This window comes from Crocodylus siamensis, chromosome 8 (assembly GCF_052110815.1).
Source record: "Crocodylus siamensis isolate JL-2025a chromosome 8, ASM5211081v1, whole genome shotgun sequence".
NCBI lineage: Eukaryota > Metazoa > Chordata > Crocodylia > Crocodylidae > Crocodylus > Crocodylus siamensis.
This window is the reverse complement of record NC_143402.1, coordinates 12,770,609-12,789,372: the sequence shown is the minus strand read 5'-3', so window position 1 is coordinate 12,789,372 and position 18,764 is coordinate 12,770,609. Positions and strand designations below refer to the sequence as shown.

General features: G+C 43.3%; 1 protein-coding gene across 1 annotated transcript in view; it reads left to right on the top strand.

The window, feature by feature from the left end:
- TENM1 (teneurin transmembrane protein 1) overlaps positions 1-18,764 on the top strand; it is a 508,339-nt gene that overhangs the window by 273,438 nt on the left and 216,137 nt on the right. The window contains exon 4 of the mRNA XM_090059290.1: positions 7,007-7,247. Coding sequence (XP_089915416.1) covers positions 7,007-7,247 — 241 coding nt within the window. The remainder of the gene's footprint in view (positions 1-7,006; positions 7,248-18,764) is intronic.

Below are 18,764 nucleotides of genomic sequence, written 5' to 3'. Positions count from 1 at the left end.
GTAAGTAGCTCAAGGGATGTCTTGGAATAAAAAGCTGAACAAATTAGCACTGCAGTAAGCAAAGCAGGAACGACGGGGAAAGCCAAGCATAAAGCAAGATGAAAGGGTTTGGGTTTTTTCTTCTTTTTTTGTAGAGCAAGAAGGATAAGATAGTTTGAAAAGGCAACAAAGCAGTGTTAAACAAACAACGTCAAAGGGACCTTCATGGAAAACAGAATCTGTCCAAATTTGTCCTCCTAAAACATGAGAAATCCTGAGAAAGGGTGGACTCTGTGGGGAGACTGAGTTTAGACTGTCCATTTCTCAAATGGACCCACAGGTAATCAAGGCAATCACCTCTAGGTAATGAAGCTGAACTTCCATGCAAATGAGGAATTCCTGTCTCCCTGTCGCATGCTGCTGCAGAGCAGATTCACTCATTTGAACGCTGCTGCAGCAATTATGTGGAGCAACGTGGTCTGAGCCTAAAGTTTGGGAAGTTTGGATCAAGGTCGTGTTTTATGGTTGGGCAGAAACTTTTATCTCGTATATTAGAAGTTAATTATTCTTTATTTTTATTTCACACGCAGCTTTTTGCTCACCCAAGGAAATAGAATCTCTGAACGGCACTTTATCGGTTCCCTTTAAGAATCAAGACAGATTCTGCCATGGAAAGATAGCACAATGCTGGGTGATAACAAGAGGATAAAACTTTGCAACTAAGCTCATTCCCATATCATTCCCTTACGCTTTAGGCAGTTGTTGGTTTTAGGCAAATTATCATGCATAATTTCACTTTCTAGGTATGTAAACGATTTTGCATGAAGTTAGTTTGCAGTGTCTACTGTGCTGTTAGTGCTCTGTGGAATTATTGGTATGCAGATTTAGACAGAAGTCACATTTTATCACGAGCAACATTTTTCTGTAGTATAAAAATAAAGTTAATGAGATGTAGACTCAGTGTCAAAGTAAGTAAAATAAAAATAACATCAGCAAATTAGAAACAGTCTGTAAAAAGCTAATTAGAAATTTGAGGACTAGATTCTCAGGTCAAGTCAGTGAAGTTCTACCCTCGTACACCAGCTGAAGATGTGTTATCAGATCACCAGAAAACTTCAAGATGTGATTAAGGGCTTTATTTGATACTGGTAGCCACACAAAGTGGGGGACAGTTTTGGCACTTCAGACAGACTCTTAAGAAACATCATGCATCGGTCATGCAGTACCACTGTGTGAGCATGGGCAGAATATGGGAACTGTGTGTGTAAGCAGCCAGGAAACAAGTGGTAGCAAGACAAAGCAATGGAAAAGATGGCCTTGAAGGGTGTACTACTACGTAGCTCCTACCATTTTCCTGCCTGTCATCTGCAGAACGAGCTTGATCAGAGCATACATGATTTATTGCACTGTATGTACTTGGGTCTTTATGGAGCCACCTTTTGATCATAACTGCTTTATGAAAGAAAGAGTTTTTCTCTCTGCAGACCCAAACACATTATGGGAGTGAATAAAGAAACAGACCTAGTTGCCAATGTTCAGAAGCAAGACTTGAATTTGAAGTATTCATTTCGGCATGAAGGTGATGGTTTGTCCAGTGGCCATCATAATTCCTCAAAAGTGTGTCTTTAATTCGCAATAGCTATAACCAGCCAAGTGGCACTTCACCATGAGAGTACCCTAAAGTTTCTCACTTGTGGGATCAACTATATCATTAAAGTACTTCCTACGCTCTTTTAATGTTCTGCTCTGCAGGGCAGAGGGGTACCTGTTACTCAGGGCTGGGAAACTACAGAACGGACAATGGTAATGCATTGGACATTAAGTGGACATTAAGCAAAATAAGGCAAAAGGTGTTTGATTAAATATTGGGAAGGTTGGGTAAGGTCCCATGACTGAAAATGCTGTGTCCAAAATTTTAGAAGCTGCTAATACTTGGATATCAGGATATAGGATTTACTGAGACTAATTATTACATGAAAGGGCCTTAGTAGATTGTGAGAGCTCTGGACTGTTGACTTCAGTGATTTAATTTACTGAGGTCTCCAATTTTCTAATATGCTTAGAAATGCTTTTCTGTTATATACAAACTAATATTATAGTATAAACCTTCATAGCGCTATAGAATTCTGCCTTGATAAAAGATCAATGAAATTAAAAGGATTAAAGCAAAGCCTTGACAGCTCTGCTTACCACAGCATAATGTGTTAGGCCATGGACAAAGAATGGTTTAACCCATACAAAGAGAGAGCCCAGGTCCTAAAAGGCAATATAGATGTGATGCAACCCCTAAAATCGATATAGCAACACCACAAAAATGGGCTTTTTATTCCCAGATGAATTGGGCAAATTCATTGTGCTTTTAAGAGCCATGACTTCATTTTTTGCTTATATGTCTTTTCTCCCCGAGTCAGCTAGTTGGTATACTAACTGCCTTCCCACACTGCTTTGCACCTTCTGCAAACAGTCTGCTCTGGCTACCTTTCTGAGCTCTACTTGTCTGAGGCCATGGGAATCCAATGTCACTTTCCACTTGAAATCCTGGCATATGGCTAGCTACTGCCCCTTTCTGATCAGACATGCCAGAGAGTGAGATTTTAGGTTGCTTACAGATGCGGCAGGGCGGGGAGGTGGGGAGAGGAACAGCACATGCCCACAAGAAGCATGACATTAGTTTGACCCAACTTGCCCAATGTCTGTATAGATCACATGCTTCAGCAGGGCGTTTTGTTGCTTTTATCGACTAGCTGAGTCAATCAGCTAGTCGATAAAAGTGCCAAAAAGCCCTGCTGAAGCGCGCGATCTATGCAGACACTGGGGAGCCAGTCAAACTAATGTTCTTCCTCTTCCGGGAAGGTACTGTTTCGTTTTTGTTTTTTTATTTGGGGTTTTGGTTTTGGGGTTTTTTTGTTTGGGGTGGGGGGAGGGAGGGTCACATCTGTCAGTGGTCTTAGAGACCTGCCTTGCACCTTCATCTCTACAACCTCACAACCTCTTTGAACCACTGAGTGGTGTGGATGTATTCTTCCTTTTTGCACTTTAGGGAGAGGCAAAGGTCTAGTACAGGCTTGTCAACATGCGACCCACGGGCCACCATGCAGCCCTCCATGCTGTTTTCTGAGGCCCGAGGTGCTGCGACGGGAAACGAAAGTAAACACTGCACTTTCGTTTTGGGGGGCTGGAGGGAGTGATGTGATACCGCTTCCTGTGAGGTCTTTGAATATGGCTCGCCAGCCCACTAGGTGATAAAAAGTTCATGATCCAGCCCCACATTCAAAAAGGTTGGACACCCCTGGTCTAGTGGCTGCAGATGCATACAGGTTTGGTCCTCCAGACAGCTGCAAGTCATTATCAGCAATTACAAGGAGACATGCCACATCAGTCACTGCTCTTGCTCTATTTGTGCCTCAACTCCTTACTAAAAAGAGCTGGATGGGATCTTGTCTGCTGATGCCAGGATCACACTACACTTTACAATAGGTTTTGGTACTCACTCACCACAGGAAATTGAGAGGGACTCTGAGATCCAGGATGTCTTTGTCCTCAGAGAGCTTGTGTGTTTACCCATGTTTCAGAGTAGACCATGCTGTCCCTGCCTTGCTTGTCAGCTGCCACCACCAACTTTGCTCTCATGAGCAGGAAAGATTTGGCACATGGAAGTAACTGTGCTGAGGGAGCTTGGGTGGCAGAGCATGACAGTGAATCGGGACAGTCAGTAAGGAGCAACGTACAGCAGGTGGCTGTGGCCATCACAAGGGAGACTCTGGACCTGATGAGAAGCAAAATCCAGTTCAAACCATAAAAGCAGTGCGCTATGCTAGATGGTATGATCAAGGAGTTGGCATTTCTGCAATCCTTGCTTGGCCCTTGCTTGGATCATCTTCCAGCTGACTCGATCCAGTCCTAGTAGGGACTGCTACAGTTGCTCAAAAACACCTCTGTCTGGGACAAGTCATAGATTTGAGGTTGCACAGTGAACACGGCTTCTCTGGGGCAGACAGGAAAGGGGCTTTCCATTCCACTGGCTTGATGCCCTGCCATTCTGGCCCTCAAGGATCCCTAACTGGTAATGGACCAAGACGTTTCTCTCTATGGCTCTGGGCCTTATCCAACATTAAACGCCTGAAGGACCCCACAAATTTGCACGACTCTTTTTTTCTGCACTGACATATAGTTTGTTTCCCCCATTCACATTTACCCCCTGCTGTTTATTACCTTTTTACCTCCCCGTTTTAAAGTCTGTCCCAGCTTGCACTGCTTAGATTTGGGCCTCTTCAAAAAACAAACTTCTTTTTTTGGTGGTTCAGTAGTTTCATTATACATTTCATCCAGCACCTAGAAAACCAAGTGGTTCTTATTCAGTGACTTAAAACTCATGAGACCAGCAGGCCAAATACACTTAACAGGCAATTAAGGGACCTGTCCACCCAGAAAATGCAAATTTCAGGATAAATACAAATTGCATCCCTGTGAAAAGGGGAGAGGAAAACCAAAACAATAACCCGCACCCTCTGCTTACCTTAGTGAAAGTGGTGTACGGGAGCTGCGAACCAGGACCAGTATGGTGTTTCCAGAGCAGCCTCACACTCCGGATTGGCAGAAAGGAAGCTGCTAGGGGTACTTTTGGCTCTGACGAGGGACCTAGGGGAGAAGCCTGTGGTGTGCCAGGGAGGCAGACTCTGGAGTGACCTCCTCAGGGGGAGCAACAAACAGGCAGAGAAGAGCCAGCTGGTGAACCAGCTCGGGATGGTATGTGAAGGAGCTCCAGTTCCCCACCGCAGTCTGTGGGAGACACCAAAGCGCATAATGATAACTCCAACGAAGTAGACTGCCCAGAGATGGGAGATAGATCAGGGGTGATCAAGAAGGCTGTGGAGATGGTAAGGGGCCCAGGCCCTTGGGCATTTCCCATGCAGGACCCTAGCCCTCTGCTGAGGTGAACGCCTGGCACAGGGTTGGATTGCAGGACTTTTGATATTTTGGGAAGAGAGCCTGTGGGCTGGAGGTTCTCCTTGGGTGGCGAAGATCAAGGTAAGGAATTAGACTGATGCTAAATGAGCTCTACAAGAGAGAGATCGCCTCTAAAAAGAGATTGAAGATTATAGCAGTGCTTGCTGCCATTTTTCTGTTATAGTTTTGTGAAGATTGACTTACGTATTGCCCCGGGGGTCACCCATCCAGGGAAAGGACCCTCAACCAGGGCAGGTCCGAGCATCTATGGCCTGGTACGACTCTAGAAGAGGGAGAGCTGGGTCAGGAATTGGCTTTGGGCCAGGCTACTGCCAAGGGCTGCTGTTTGACCTGTTCCAATGGGGCAACGTCAATAGGCCCTGGCACAGATCATTGTTCAGAGGTAGGAAGTGGTTAGGGTGGGGTGAAGGGGAGGTTTGGAGCCCCGTGAAGAAGCCAGGGTTGTTGACGGTGGGAAGGTCACTTGATGGGGAAATGTCTCCCAGTACTGTAACATCAAAGTTTTGGCAGGCAAGAGAAAACATCTACAGGAGACCAGAGTGATGCATTCCTGGCCCCCACCCTGCCACTGCTGGTGGGCTGAGGGTCAGCTAGGAAGGGTCTTAGGCCTTACAATACCTGTAGGCGGCACAATCCCTATAGAAGTATAGCAAAAGTACTAGTGCAACCAAAGAGCTTGCCAGCCTCTGCCCAAACAAGCTAGCAGCTGTATTCTTGCATGAGTGCACAGGAAGGGCCTCACATGGAGCCTGTCGATCACACCCACCTCAGTGGTCCCCAGCACAGAAGGGATACATGTCAGTTTGCACGTGTGAAACAGGGCGCAGGTGTCGGGTTTTATTGTCGTACAAATTGGGTTTAAGTCCACAAAGGGTTAATAAAACATTATTTCGAAACTTTTTACGGGTGGGGGGTGGTGAACAGATTTTCACTGGCAGCAGCAACAGCACATGCAAATATACGCCACTTTGCAGGAAGGTATCTAGGGACCGGGAGGGTTTCACATTAGTAGCACCACTGTTCTTTGTCATGCATCTGGCAGCAACTTTTCTGGCTTTTGTTAGCTTCTTGTTAATGAAGCTGTTACTGTAACCTTTAAAAGGAAATGACAGTGTCTTGATGCCTCCTCTGAGAAATGCCTTTGCTCTCTCCCTCATACTTTTTTTCCTTTCAATATTGTTCCTGCCTCAGATGCTTTGGAGGCCTTTGGAGGTGAGCAGTGGGAGCAAGATGTTTACTGTGCCTTCAAGGCAACTGTACTGGCATCAGGGCAATGCTTCCAACTCTTGTTGGGCAGCAACAGAACCAATAAATAACGGGGCAGTGATTATACCCACACAACAGTCTTCTTTTACAGCACCTATTAAGAGCTTCATTCACTTTACAGTCTAGGCTGACGGCTTCAAACTCACTACCAGCCCCTCTGCCTTCAACAGCCATAAAACCTTCTCTCCAGGTGTCTGTGTCGTTATTGCTTCACTGGCAGTCTGCATTAAAACTTTTCCCAAGTCTAATTTACAAATACATTAATGCGGTAGTAGAAATCTGTTAACCGTATTTCATGGAAGATGTTTGTTGCTTGGTGGTTTTGAAGAGGGCTTGACTGAATTATTCTCTGTTCTGATTTGAAGTGCAGGATGTTTATTCTTATAACGTGTCTGTTCCTTTCACAGGTATTTTCCTAAATGGGATTTACAGCTGATGAAATCAGATGGTTTCTCTGCTGTAACTCAATGTCAGCCTGATTTATTTGTTCTGTACCCGAAAAATAAAAAAGTTGCGCCTATGACAAATTACATGAGTGTTGCTTCATTTTTTTTAACCGCTGCAGCACTGAAGAATTTACATATACGTTCAGATCTTGATTCTTTATTTCAGAAGAGTATTTTAAATCAATTCATATGTTACAATACAAATTTACAGACAGACTGAACTTACTACATGACTGGTTGCGTGATGCAGTAATGCTGTTAAGTAGAGTATCACACTGCCCTGATCGATGTTTTCAAGTAATGGCGCTACGGATTTGCTGGTTCTCACCGATTTGTTTTCTTTCCAGAAATGCCGGGCAGCCCACACAACCAGTTCACGTTTCGACCACTCCCACCCCCGCCCCCACCACCACATGCGTGCACCTGCAGCAGAAAACCACCTCCAACAGCGGATTCTCTCCAGAGAAGATCAATGACAACTCGCAGCCAGCCCAGTCCAGCTGCTCCGACCCCCCCAGCCGGTACACAGGATTCTGTGCATCTGCACAACAGCTGGGTCTTGAATAGTAATATACCACTGGAGACCAGGTATAACAACTCGCTCTGCAAACTTCGTGTAGAAGTTGGGGAAGGGGTTAAAAGGGTATGGGATGAAATAAGCAAACGCTAGGATTGAAAGGAATGATCCCCTTTGTAATTCAGGCACACGCAAAACTTGTTTTATGAGAATCTAGTGTTGTTGGCATTATCATGTATTTACCTCTAGATCACTAAGGCTTATAAAAGCCCACATTTTGAAAAACGCTGGGGGTAATTGACTGCTCAAGAAGTATGTACTGCATGCCTGTTTTTGACTTTCATGCAAACATCTTTGCGCCCATGCAGCTCCATCTTGTGGGCTCCTAAGAGACATTTCACAATATCAGCGAAACTCGGCAGGTAAGAGAAGTCATTGCACTCCAGAGCTTCTAACGTCACTCAGACTTTGGTCTTCGGGAAGCAGTTCCCAAGGAATTCATTATTCTCTGTTCAGCTGCACATGTAAACCTCCAGAATAGCCTCACAGGTGCATGTACAAAAGAAGGCCAAAATGGTTTGTGGGTTCAGAAACGATTACAGAAACAATACAGCATGGATAGTGCAAGACTTAGTCCTGAAGAAAAAAAGAAAATGCTGTAGTAAGGGTTCAGGCCTTAGACAATTTATCTACATAACCTACCCTGAAAACTGATAAGTGTGCAAATAAAATAAATCTTTGATTCAGAAAGGATCTGCAATGTAAAGGGCCTTCATTCAGCCATCAGATACTTGGCCACGGCTTTCTCTGACTTGTTGGCCCAAAGCTTTCTGTTTCATGTGAACAATAGCTAATTTTATGGCCATTAGTTAGATGTGTGCCCACAGACAGACCTCTTGAGTAAATTATGTCTAAAATTTTGCCCAACCTTTTCCTTCCCTGAGAAAACATTGTGGGTTTGACACGGGGTATTTTCAGCTGCGGTTTGCTTTGACTCTTCAATTTTATCTCAGAAGACAGAAAGTGTACCCCATAATTAAAACTGTTGCACTGAGTTTACCTAGATCCGACCCTAAAATTGTAATATAACGTGTACAAAAAATGGTTTCCTTTCATAAGTGCAGAAGCACCTTTCTGTATTTTCAACAGTTTAGCTATTAACTCATGGCAATAACTGGTTTTCCTGCAATGAGATGAGATTGTTTCGGCCGTATTCATAAAAAGCAAAATACTTTTTTAAACAGGCTGCTAAAATACCAGTGTCACTTTGAATAAGTCACTCGCCTCTGAAAGGGCATAAATTAGAACTGAGAGGAGAGGCTCATTAATTGCTTTCATAGTCTCTTTCTGAGTTAAGATGTTGGCATGTTACTTGCTTAAGAAATCTGTCGTGCTTAATTCCAGATAAAGAATCGAGAAGTAAAACTTCTTTTGAAATCAGATGAATTCACAAATTTAGTTTTTGGTCATAATATGATCATTCTTTTTGTAAATAGTACAGCATACCCATGGTTTTCTGATGCTCCTATTGAATTTCACAATTAACCACATTTTTCCATATTTCATAATACAAGCTTTTACATAAGGACTAAGCCCAAGGAAGGCATGCTTATTTGGGGGCAACTCAGTAGAATACAGCTGAGAACGAATTGCAGAGAGTAGTTAAACCACGAAATATGTATTTTTCAAGTACCTGCAGTATATACAAGTAAATTTCCATTCTCGTTCTATTACTTCACAAATTAATATTAAAAATCAGTAATATAAACCAGTGATATATAGTGGGTATCAGAATTTCTGATTAAATGCATTTCCATAAAGAAAGGTCCCCATTGGTTCCCTTGAAGTAGTGATTAGTACTTTAAGAAGCCAATCCAGTTGTGAGCATACTAAGAACTTTTCCATTGAATTTAATGGGACATTCTTTCAGGTCTTAGGCGGTATTGCTTCATCATATTTCATTTTTTCTTTTTCAGACCTTTCTGTTATGGAAAATAATTTAATTATACTTCTTGTTCAGCTCTTTTCATTTTGCTGACTCTGATTCTACAAACTTCCTGTTGACTATAGCCAACCATGAAGGCAGCTCTGTAGTCTAATTGAAAGTAATTGGTTACTGATGACAGCACTATGCTTGGAGTTAGTGGTTCAAGGTTGATGAGAATATGTGGATTTGTTTTCCTTGAATGACAAAGGGCCTTGTTACCCATTAGTTTTAGGCAGCTCTTGGAGCTCTTAACCCCTGCATTATCCACAGATTATCACTTCAAACTAGTTTTGAACACACTTTAGGGAGCTTAAAGTTATCCCACTCCAGGGCTGGTTTATCTCTAATTCGTGTTACCCAGCTCATGCTCCATTAATGTGTGGCCATTCCCCACAGATGAGCTGCCCAAGTTGCAGTCCTCCAGCATCCCAAGATATAGTGTCCCCTCTTCCACCCTCCTGTTCTGTGTGGGCAAACTTTCCACCCCCTGAACTGTACTGCCCAGGGGTCAGTTATGGCACCAAGCTAACTCCCTTTCCTGCCCCAGGGGCGTAATCCCTTGCATAGAGCCAGTCTCAGGGCACAGATAAGTCTGGGAGTGCGGTGTAGGACAGGCTTGGAGGGAACAAGGTAGGGGGCCAGATTGGATCCGAATGAGCTGGGGCTTCCGTCTTAAGGCAGGGGCACTAGCTCCGCCAAAAGTGCCTTCCCTCACTGCTACCACCGCCGAGCCACCCCAGGAAGCACGACCAGCATTCTCCACACCCTGATCCCAAATCCCAATTTATTAAAACATGACATTTTTTCTTTAATTTCCTTCCTCTTTATTTCTTTTTTTTGTTTGTTTGTTTTTTTACTTCTTTATATTTTATCCTTCAGTGGCTGGCTTCCTTCATTTCCCCACTCTTCCCCCACCTGTTTCCTTCTACCACCCATCCTCATCCCATTAACTCTCTGCCTCTCAGCTTCTTGTCTCCCCACCACGCCCTTTCCAACCCATGTCTCACACATCCCCACCGAGACCAGGGGATAGAAACCCATCCTGGTTCACCAGCCCTGTAGTATCAACTCATTGCTGTTGCTCCTAGTCAGGCACCTACTCACCAGCCCTCGAAAGGCGAGTCATAGCTGTACGGGTGGGGGACAGTCAGAGAAGGTTTTTAGGTGTGACTGCTCCAAACTCAAGCTACCACTAACACCAGTCAGCAACTGAGCAGCTCAAAATGCAGCGTGTAACAAGGCCTGAAGTCTGGGAGCTTTCTGCAATCATATTCCTGAGCTAAAATGTTTTTAGTGACTATCCTGGTTGACCTCCAGTAGCTTCTGAGAGCTGTCTCTGATCTCTTATGAAATTGGGTACACGCCTATATAATGGTTAGGTATAATCTCACACCTATTCTTTTGACTGAATATGGGAGTTATTTGGGGACAATAATATGGTCCAGGAATGAAAGTAGCAGATAGAAAGTCTATAGCATGTAGACCAGCCTTAGAGAAAAGAGGTGTTAATGACTTGCTTTTCCACCTTCACTGGGGTGATTAGAAGATTAATTACCATTATAGCTGAGTTTTCTCTCTAGCCACAGCTCAGATAAAAATAATTGTGCAGAAGGAAATCAAACATGGTAATGGCCAGGTGTTCTTGTGTTAAACCTTTGATCATCCCGAAATCTACCTAATAATATGTGTAAGCAGAATTTATTTTTTATTCAGAACATTTGCATTCAAATAGTAGATTAGGTTATAAATGTAATAACTAGGCAAAAATCAGAATGCATATGATCAGCACTTTTCTCCAACCATATCTCATGTTAAGTCATAAACAGCACCATAATTTACAAAATTTAGCAATGACCATATAGATTTAGAGACTTTTTTCCAGAAACAAAAGCACTTCCTAGAACTACTCATGTGTCCTACAAATTCTGTTTCCTACTGACGGTCAGAAATGAAGAAGGTTTCTATGCTAGTGGTTCTCAATCTTTTTTCAACTCAAGACACCCATTGGAATATGTCAGCTTTAAGTTTTCACTCTTTTTACTAAGAAAATATACTGGAGCAATTGTTCTGTTTTAAAGAACTCAGAAAGACCACAAGAGGTCAGAATGTTTTTAATACTATAGGTTCCTATTTGAAATCTCTATTTATCTTGTGAACCATATTTGAACACCTAACAGCACTAACATTGGATGGCACCCCACAGCACCCTCAAAAGGATGTCCAGGCACCCAGAGTGGCTCAACAGCGCCCTGGTTGAGCATCACTGTTCTAAGCCTCCTCCTGGTAGATGTGTAATATATCACATGAACATGAAAAAAAGATCCACAGCTCCAAAAATAAATTCAAGATATTGTGGTTAGAAATGTTCTTTTCTGTCATTAGACTCTGAAGAGTTTTACATTGAAAAGGATAGATTTAAAGGAGTAGACAATGAGGCACTACATCTTAGAAATTTCCCGATGGCGGTCTACCTCATATTTATTATTTTATTATAACTAAGTCAAACAGAAATGCCACTGCTAAGTCTTGCTTCTATGTTAAGATCACCAAATGATTTACAAATATAAATAACTCGTCTTCCCTTGCCAAGGCACAAACTGTTACTCGTTTTCTGTGGGCAGAGAGGCAAAGTGGCTTGTTGAAAGGTACGTCCAAGCAACGCAAGGCAGAAACATGCAGAGATTCTGTAAGATGGCTTTGCTCACGCTGTCTGCAAAACCAGAACCAGGATAGCCGTGTTAGCACTGTATTGTGCCTAGGCTAATAAACCCGGCAGCGTTAGTCTGAGGCCTTTGACATGCTAACCTGGCTATGCTGCCTCCACCCAGAGCTAGCAAGAAACATAAGTGAAAAGAGGAATCGGGAACATCTCAGCAGGAGAAGGCATAACAACTGCTAGGTGACAAAGAAATAGGAGCAAGTGTGTGTCCAGCAGATTGGACTGCCAATTGAGTGAGGTTCAAGTATCCAGGATTATAATATGGTCGCACCTGTGTGTGCACCATGTCCTCACATAGTCGCATACAAAACTGAAAACAATTTATTCACTGTTAAAATGACATATGAACATGCAGTAATTTCCTTGCAATGCTGAGAGAGTACTTTGCAACTGTTACCAACCTAAGACTGAAATGATCTTTCACCACAAAAAAACACAGGAACCACTGATGCTCTTTTTTAGCAGAATAATATTATAGGTCTCTTCCATAAATTGATTTTTTTCTCCCCCAGGATAAAGTACTCACAACCTATTGCCTATTCCCTTCCTTTCCACTAAAATAATTACGTTTTTCAGGTTTCATAGATACTTTCCTCTAATCTTTCAAATCTTATGATTTACAGTGCCATATATTGTCATTATCTCTGACAGCCCCATCTCAACGTAGCTTATTGCTTTTTATGGGGTACATTTTAAACTCAGACAACTCAGTAAAGCATGTTTTTCATCTTTTCCATGCCCTGTTAGTTGACTCAATATTTTTATATAAGTATTCCACTTCTGTTTTGTTTTTCTGGTGCTTTGGTATAACTTTTTCAGTCAGCTCCAAAGAAAAAGGGGAAAAAATGACACTTTAAAATGTGGATTCTAACTGTAACACTTATCTTGGTCATCTCCATATTATGTTATTGTACTCTTTTCATGGATAAACCAAATAGATTACACTTTTGGATGGGCTTATTTTAAGTATAACTTAGCATTTATTTTATCCAAGGGTCTAGACTGACATTAATCTGTAACCTTCCTGTTCTGTTACTCAGAGTATCAAATGCTGCTTTATTTTGATTTCCTCCACAGTGTTTATTTTCATTTTGTTTTTTGTACTTAAGTATTTTCACACATTTGCCTGTTTTCCTGTTTTTTCTCCCAATCAAATGTCTTATCTCGTTCCCCTAACCCTGTTAGCCCATGTTGGTGCTAAGGTTTGTCGCTTGCTGAATGGCACTGAAAGCTTCCCATTCGTAAAACAGCAATGCTCCAAATACTGTGCCGATTTCAGCATGAATTAAACAACCTTGTTACCCTGATAATAATAGAGGAGATAGTGAAGTACCTGACTGTGAACCTGAGCTTCAGATTCGAAGAAGCCATGTAGTGTGGATATGGCTTTAATGTCTAAAAAATGTAAGGGAAATTAAAATCTAAGTGGGACGGTTCAATCTCCATAGCATTAATATCAGAAGGAAGTAATGCTCAGTACATTTTTTAGGATCCTTGGATTTCCATTTTTCTGTGGACACCATCTTGTTAACTATGCAGTCTAATGTCAGTAGAAATCATACGATTATCACTTACCGAGACATTTAGCCATTACTAGTATACTACCTTGTTCTTATGTAAGCACTCCATAAGCAAAATCAATTTGCCTGTGCAACACTTGCATACGCAGCCTTCCAGACTCCAGAAAAGTGCATATGCTTTGGTCAGGCTGTGTCCCTGTAATGCTAAAGGATGAAATCGAGAAAAATCTCTCCCAGGTTGAGAAGGCAAAATAACCGAAGTGGTGGGAATCTGTTGTCCCTTTTCATCTGCGATGCCCTCAACGACTATAGTTGCCAAATTCAGGGGTCACTTTCTATGCTCTTCCGTCTCCTGCAGTGAACAGGGAAGGGGAAGAATATTTAGCCCATTGGAGACCCATCTCTCCTTTTGTCTGAGGTCTCTTCTTGAGCTCTGCCAACATGACAGCAATTTAAAAAATTCTTCTGTGTCTGACTAGCTGTCGGAATAGCATCATTATCACCAGGATGTCCTCAGTTCATTGTCTCCTCCATTATCATTGCCATGCATCTTTGGGGTAGAAGTAAAGAAGCAGATTTGGATGACTGGGTAAGGTGAAAATCAACATTACAGAACCTTTTCCACAGCAAATAAAACCTCCACAACTCCATAGGCAGGGAAGCATGTGACGCTCGTAAACCAGCAGGTAGGGAGACAATTACTGTCTGGCCAGCGTCCTTCATCGGTAACTTATTTGTGAAGGAAGCCTATGTCTGAGTTAATATTAACTTACCCTTTAATGTAGTGTGATTTTTATTTCTTATGATCTTTCTTTTACATCGTATTGTTCAGTATCTGTTACTCTGACGTGTCTCTTGTATTTTGTCATTTTCTGTCTAATTAAACAGTAAATCTAACCCCTCTAGAGACAGATCATATTTTAAAAAGATATGTGGCAAGGGTTAGAAATTCAGTTGGAAAGCCCCATGTGCTTTCTTTGCAAAAAATAAAAGATCTGAAAATATTTCAAATTTCCGTATTGTAAAAAATATTGAAAGCTGTAAATATCACCACCAACTTAAGCTAAAAAGCTATAAATATGACCCTAAATTTAATAATGCAGGAAGTAAAAGCCATTTATGGAAATAAAAATATAAAAAATTGTCAGCTACAATGTGATACAATTTTAATGTTTCCAGCTATGGAGCTTGAGGTTTCTTCTTCTCTTGAATAATTTAGAATTCAGTCACGATGGACAATAAACATTTTAAATTGTTCGGGTACCCCACAGCAGCTTTTTCTTTGAGAGAGGGTCAAATTTCGTCTCCACTGGAACAGCAAATAAATATTTTGGACGTATAGACGTTTTAATCCTGTCTCACTGATAGTTTGAAACATCAGACTCTAGGTTCCATCTGCTCATTAACTTGTATAATGGAATAGCATATAACACAATAAATGAGAGTTGAAATATATGTGCTTATTCTATAATAATTCCATAGTAACTCTCAGTATGCCTGGTACCCTTCCGTAAAAAAAACAAGTTCCGTTTAATAGAAGTCAAATAACATGTAGTTTTAGAAGGAAAAAGATAACCTCAGAATTGAGAATGGGCTTATTTGGTTTGAAAAATAGGAGATATCTATATCAAGCCCACAGACTAATAGTAAATAGGAATTTTTGCCAAAGTCTACTCGAGTAGGAGTTGCTTAGTACATTAGGATGATTTGGAAGCTGTTTCCAAGAAATGGATAAAACCCTGAAATCCTACTCCTAGGCAAAGTACTTTAGAAAATGAAATAATATTTAGGATGTGTACTGTGTTATATGCCTTACCAATATAATCATTTGAAATGAATATTAGCATCAGTTAACTCACAGCATGACTGTTGTTTGTGGATATTTCTTGATACCTTCTGTTGAAGACAATGAAAAGATTTAATTGACTTCAGTGAAAATTGAATTGCCAATTTAACCAGTGTCAGAGCTGGGAATTTAGAAATTTGTTCGGTTTTGTTTTGGGATTTTACCAAATCGCCCTCATTCTGAATCTACAAAACCATTGCTAAGCAACTTATTGAGGAAGTTCAGGTTGTTGCTTACCAGTTATTGATTACCAGAGATCCTTGTTTTCCGTGATAAAAAAAAATTGCAAATCCTCTGATAAAAACCCCAAAGTCCGCAATTGAAATGGAACACCACTCTGTGTGTGTGTATCCATTGAACACAATGCTTTATTGATATATTTACAATTTTAAAGCAATTTGGAAGCCTACCAGTGGCTCAGTCACTATAGTAAAATAAATTCTAAGTACCAGTAAATTTTGGTATTTGATTTGGGGTATTTTAATGTGGAAAATCAGAGCTCCCCCTGCACCCTTAGCTCACCAGGATGCTGGTCCAGGTCCCTCCCTTCCTCCCCACCCACAGCCCCCTTATCCCCCCCAGTCCTACCGGAGGGGACCCCCAGCTGCCAGCAGTATGGGGCTAGGGACCCGGGTCCGCAGCCCTCTGCCCTCCACAGCAGTGCCCAAGCCCCAGCTGCTGCCCGCAGGAGGTGGTGGCTGCTGCAGCCCAAGTGAGGAGCCTGGTGCCCTCTCTCCCACAGGTGGCAGAGCCAGACTGGAGCCCATGAGGAGTGGCGGGTGTAGGCTGCCCACTGCGGGCTCAGGCTCCCTGCCCTGCTGCCCTCCCCATGTGGCCTCCACAGTCCAGCGGGTGGGACCTGGCATGGCATGTGTGCAGGGCAGAGTGGGGCCAGGCGGGGAAGTTTCTTGACGCTGTGAGCTCCACACTGCCTTGGTGATGTGTCCCCTGCCCGTCCTGGAGCAATGAGGGGCACAGTCCTGTGCCACTCTCCCTGCTGCTGCAGGACAAGCAGGGGGCACCTCGCCAGGGCAGCACGGAGCTCACAGCAGTGGCATGAGCCTTCCCACCCAGCCCCACTCTGCCGTCCCACACTGGGTCCCACCCGTCTGGTTGTGGAGGCCCCAGGGGAGACCAGCAGGGCAGAGAGCCTGAGCTTGCAGCAGGTAGCCTGCACCTGCCCCTTGCACAGATCTTGGGGGCACAGGTCCCTCTTGCCCCCCTGAAAGTGCATGCAGCAGCGGGGAGCTTCCCCTACCCCCCCTTGCCCCCCCCCTCCGGACAAGCCACCTGCAGCTCCATCTCGTTCCATGCCAGGGCCCAGTGGCTCACTGCATTAGGGCCCCAAGCCCCATACACCTCCTGGGCTGGACAGCAACCCCAGCCCCACCCTGCCCACCTCCCTCCCTGTGGGGGCCTCAATCCCCCCCACCCCTGACTTACCTATGGGAGCTGCTCTTCAGGCTGCCTGTCAACCTTGTGCATGTACATGCACATGGTGTCCCCTGCCTGACCACCCTCCTCCCACTCCCTCTAGCCCCTTGCAGGCTGAGACTCTGCCAGTCTGCAGAGAGCTCTTTGCAAAAGTGCAAAATCTATCTTGTTCTCTGTTAAAATGAAAAATCTGCATTTCTCTTGGGTAAAACGGAAAATCCATATTTTGCCCCTCTTTTCTGTAGGAAACAGAAAACCCAGATCCCTGTTGATCGCAGTCTAGCTACATTATGACCATTATAATATATTCAGCTTTAAGACTTTTGTCTAGACAAAAACATTTCACAAAGTTCTTAAAATTGGCAGTAGTTTACTTGGTATATAAATGCAGAATATAAAGTTTGCAACATGACTTTACTTTTTGAAATTGCATCTTTAGGGAGAAATCTAGAGACATATTTTGGCAGATAGGAGGACATTTTCTCCTCCACATTATCAGGTTTATCCAAAGCTCCCTGGCTGAAAGCCAGATACACAGCCTGTATCCCTCCTTGTGAGAGGTGGATGAAAGGAGGATGAGCTACGTGCTCACAACATGGATATGTACTCTCTCACCATGCAGTCCATTGAGTTAGAGAGACCTTACAAGATCCATTTCTAACTCACTTAGTCTGCTCCTTACCACCAGTGTTTCAACAAATGTAATTTAATCCTCCAAATTGGACCTCTGGGAGGTGGGTTGAAAGTTTAAAAAAATCCCAGAGAAAAATTTGCTAACTTTGCCATGTGGAGGAGGGGCCGGGGCAATCCTTCTAGATCCTGAACAAAACCTAGGACATTTATATATGTGCTCCTGGGAGGGAGAGGAGGGTGCTTTAGTTAGCACGGTTCCAAGAGCCATGCCATTTAAAGCACCTGGAGTGTCATGTGTATCAGTGTCCCTGTGCTGAAAAATGGTGGCTGGGCACTTTGAACTAAAACTCATTGAACAAGCTTTAAAGTACCCAACTGCCTTTGTCAGTGCAGGGATGCTGCTATACATGATACCGGAGTCTGCTGGAGTGTAGTAATTACCATGCTCCAGCAGGCTTGATTAATCGAATCCGCTCCGATGCACTGTAATTACAGCATACTGGAGCCACCTCCCTACATCTGTATAGGAGCCCCTGCTGATCAGCCATTGTACTGGTACTGTACAAAACCTAATCGCTAGGTCAGGGTGGGACTGGACCAGAGCTGGAAATGGTTCTTTGATAGCAGCAAGTAGAAAAAGAATGTTAATGTCTTCAAATATTCTTCAGTATAATTAAGCTTGGTAGGATTCCATTTTTAGCAGTAAATGTCAATTTTACCTCACACTCACAGACCGATGAAAAAATATTTCCATCATTAATAATTGAAAGGTATAGAAAGGGGACATACGAATTAAGGCTATGCGAAGCTTCGGTTGCTGATTTGGTTTGGCAGAGATTCGGCCAGATTTGGAGACTGAATCGCCGAATCTGAATTGAATTGAGAGACCAGTAAAAAGGTCTGAGTCCATTTGAAGTTTCCAAATCGATTCAGAAAAAACTCAGAGCGCTTCGGAGAGATTCAGAGATTCAGACAATGCCCGCTTGCTGCCGCAGGGAGCTGGACCCACACTCTATGCCGGTAAGTAGGAGGCAGGGGACTGAAGGAGGGGAGAGGGGACCATGGGGGGACCTCCACCAGGCCCCACTTTCTGCCTGCTTCCCCAGCTCCCCTGAGCACCCCCCGACCCCCACCCAGTCTCCTAGACCCATTAATGGCTGCTCTGCCAGCCACAGTGTCCGGCGCTTTAAAAAAAAAAAAAAAAAAAGCCCCACACTCATCGGCTGCTGCAGCAGCTTCCGGGGCTCTGGGAGCTTGTAGCATTGCCCCCGTATGCAACACAGGGCAGTGGGGGACAAAAGAAATCGCTACCCCCCCCACCTCTGCCTGGCAGGAGCCAGTGAGTGTGGGGCTTTTTAAAAAAAAAAAAATTTCAGTTTAGCTATCAAAATTATTTAAAAAATAAAAATTGAATTCTGCCAAACCTAAGTGTAATAAAGAAGAGGTCGG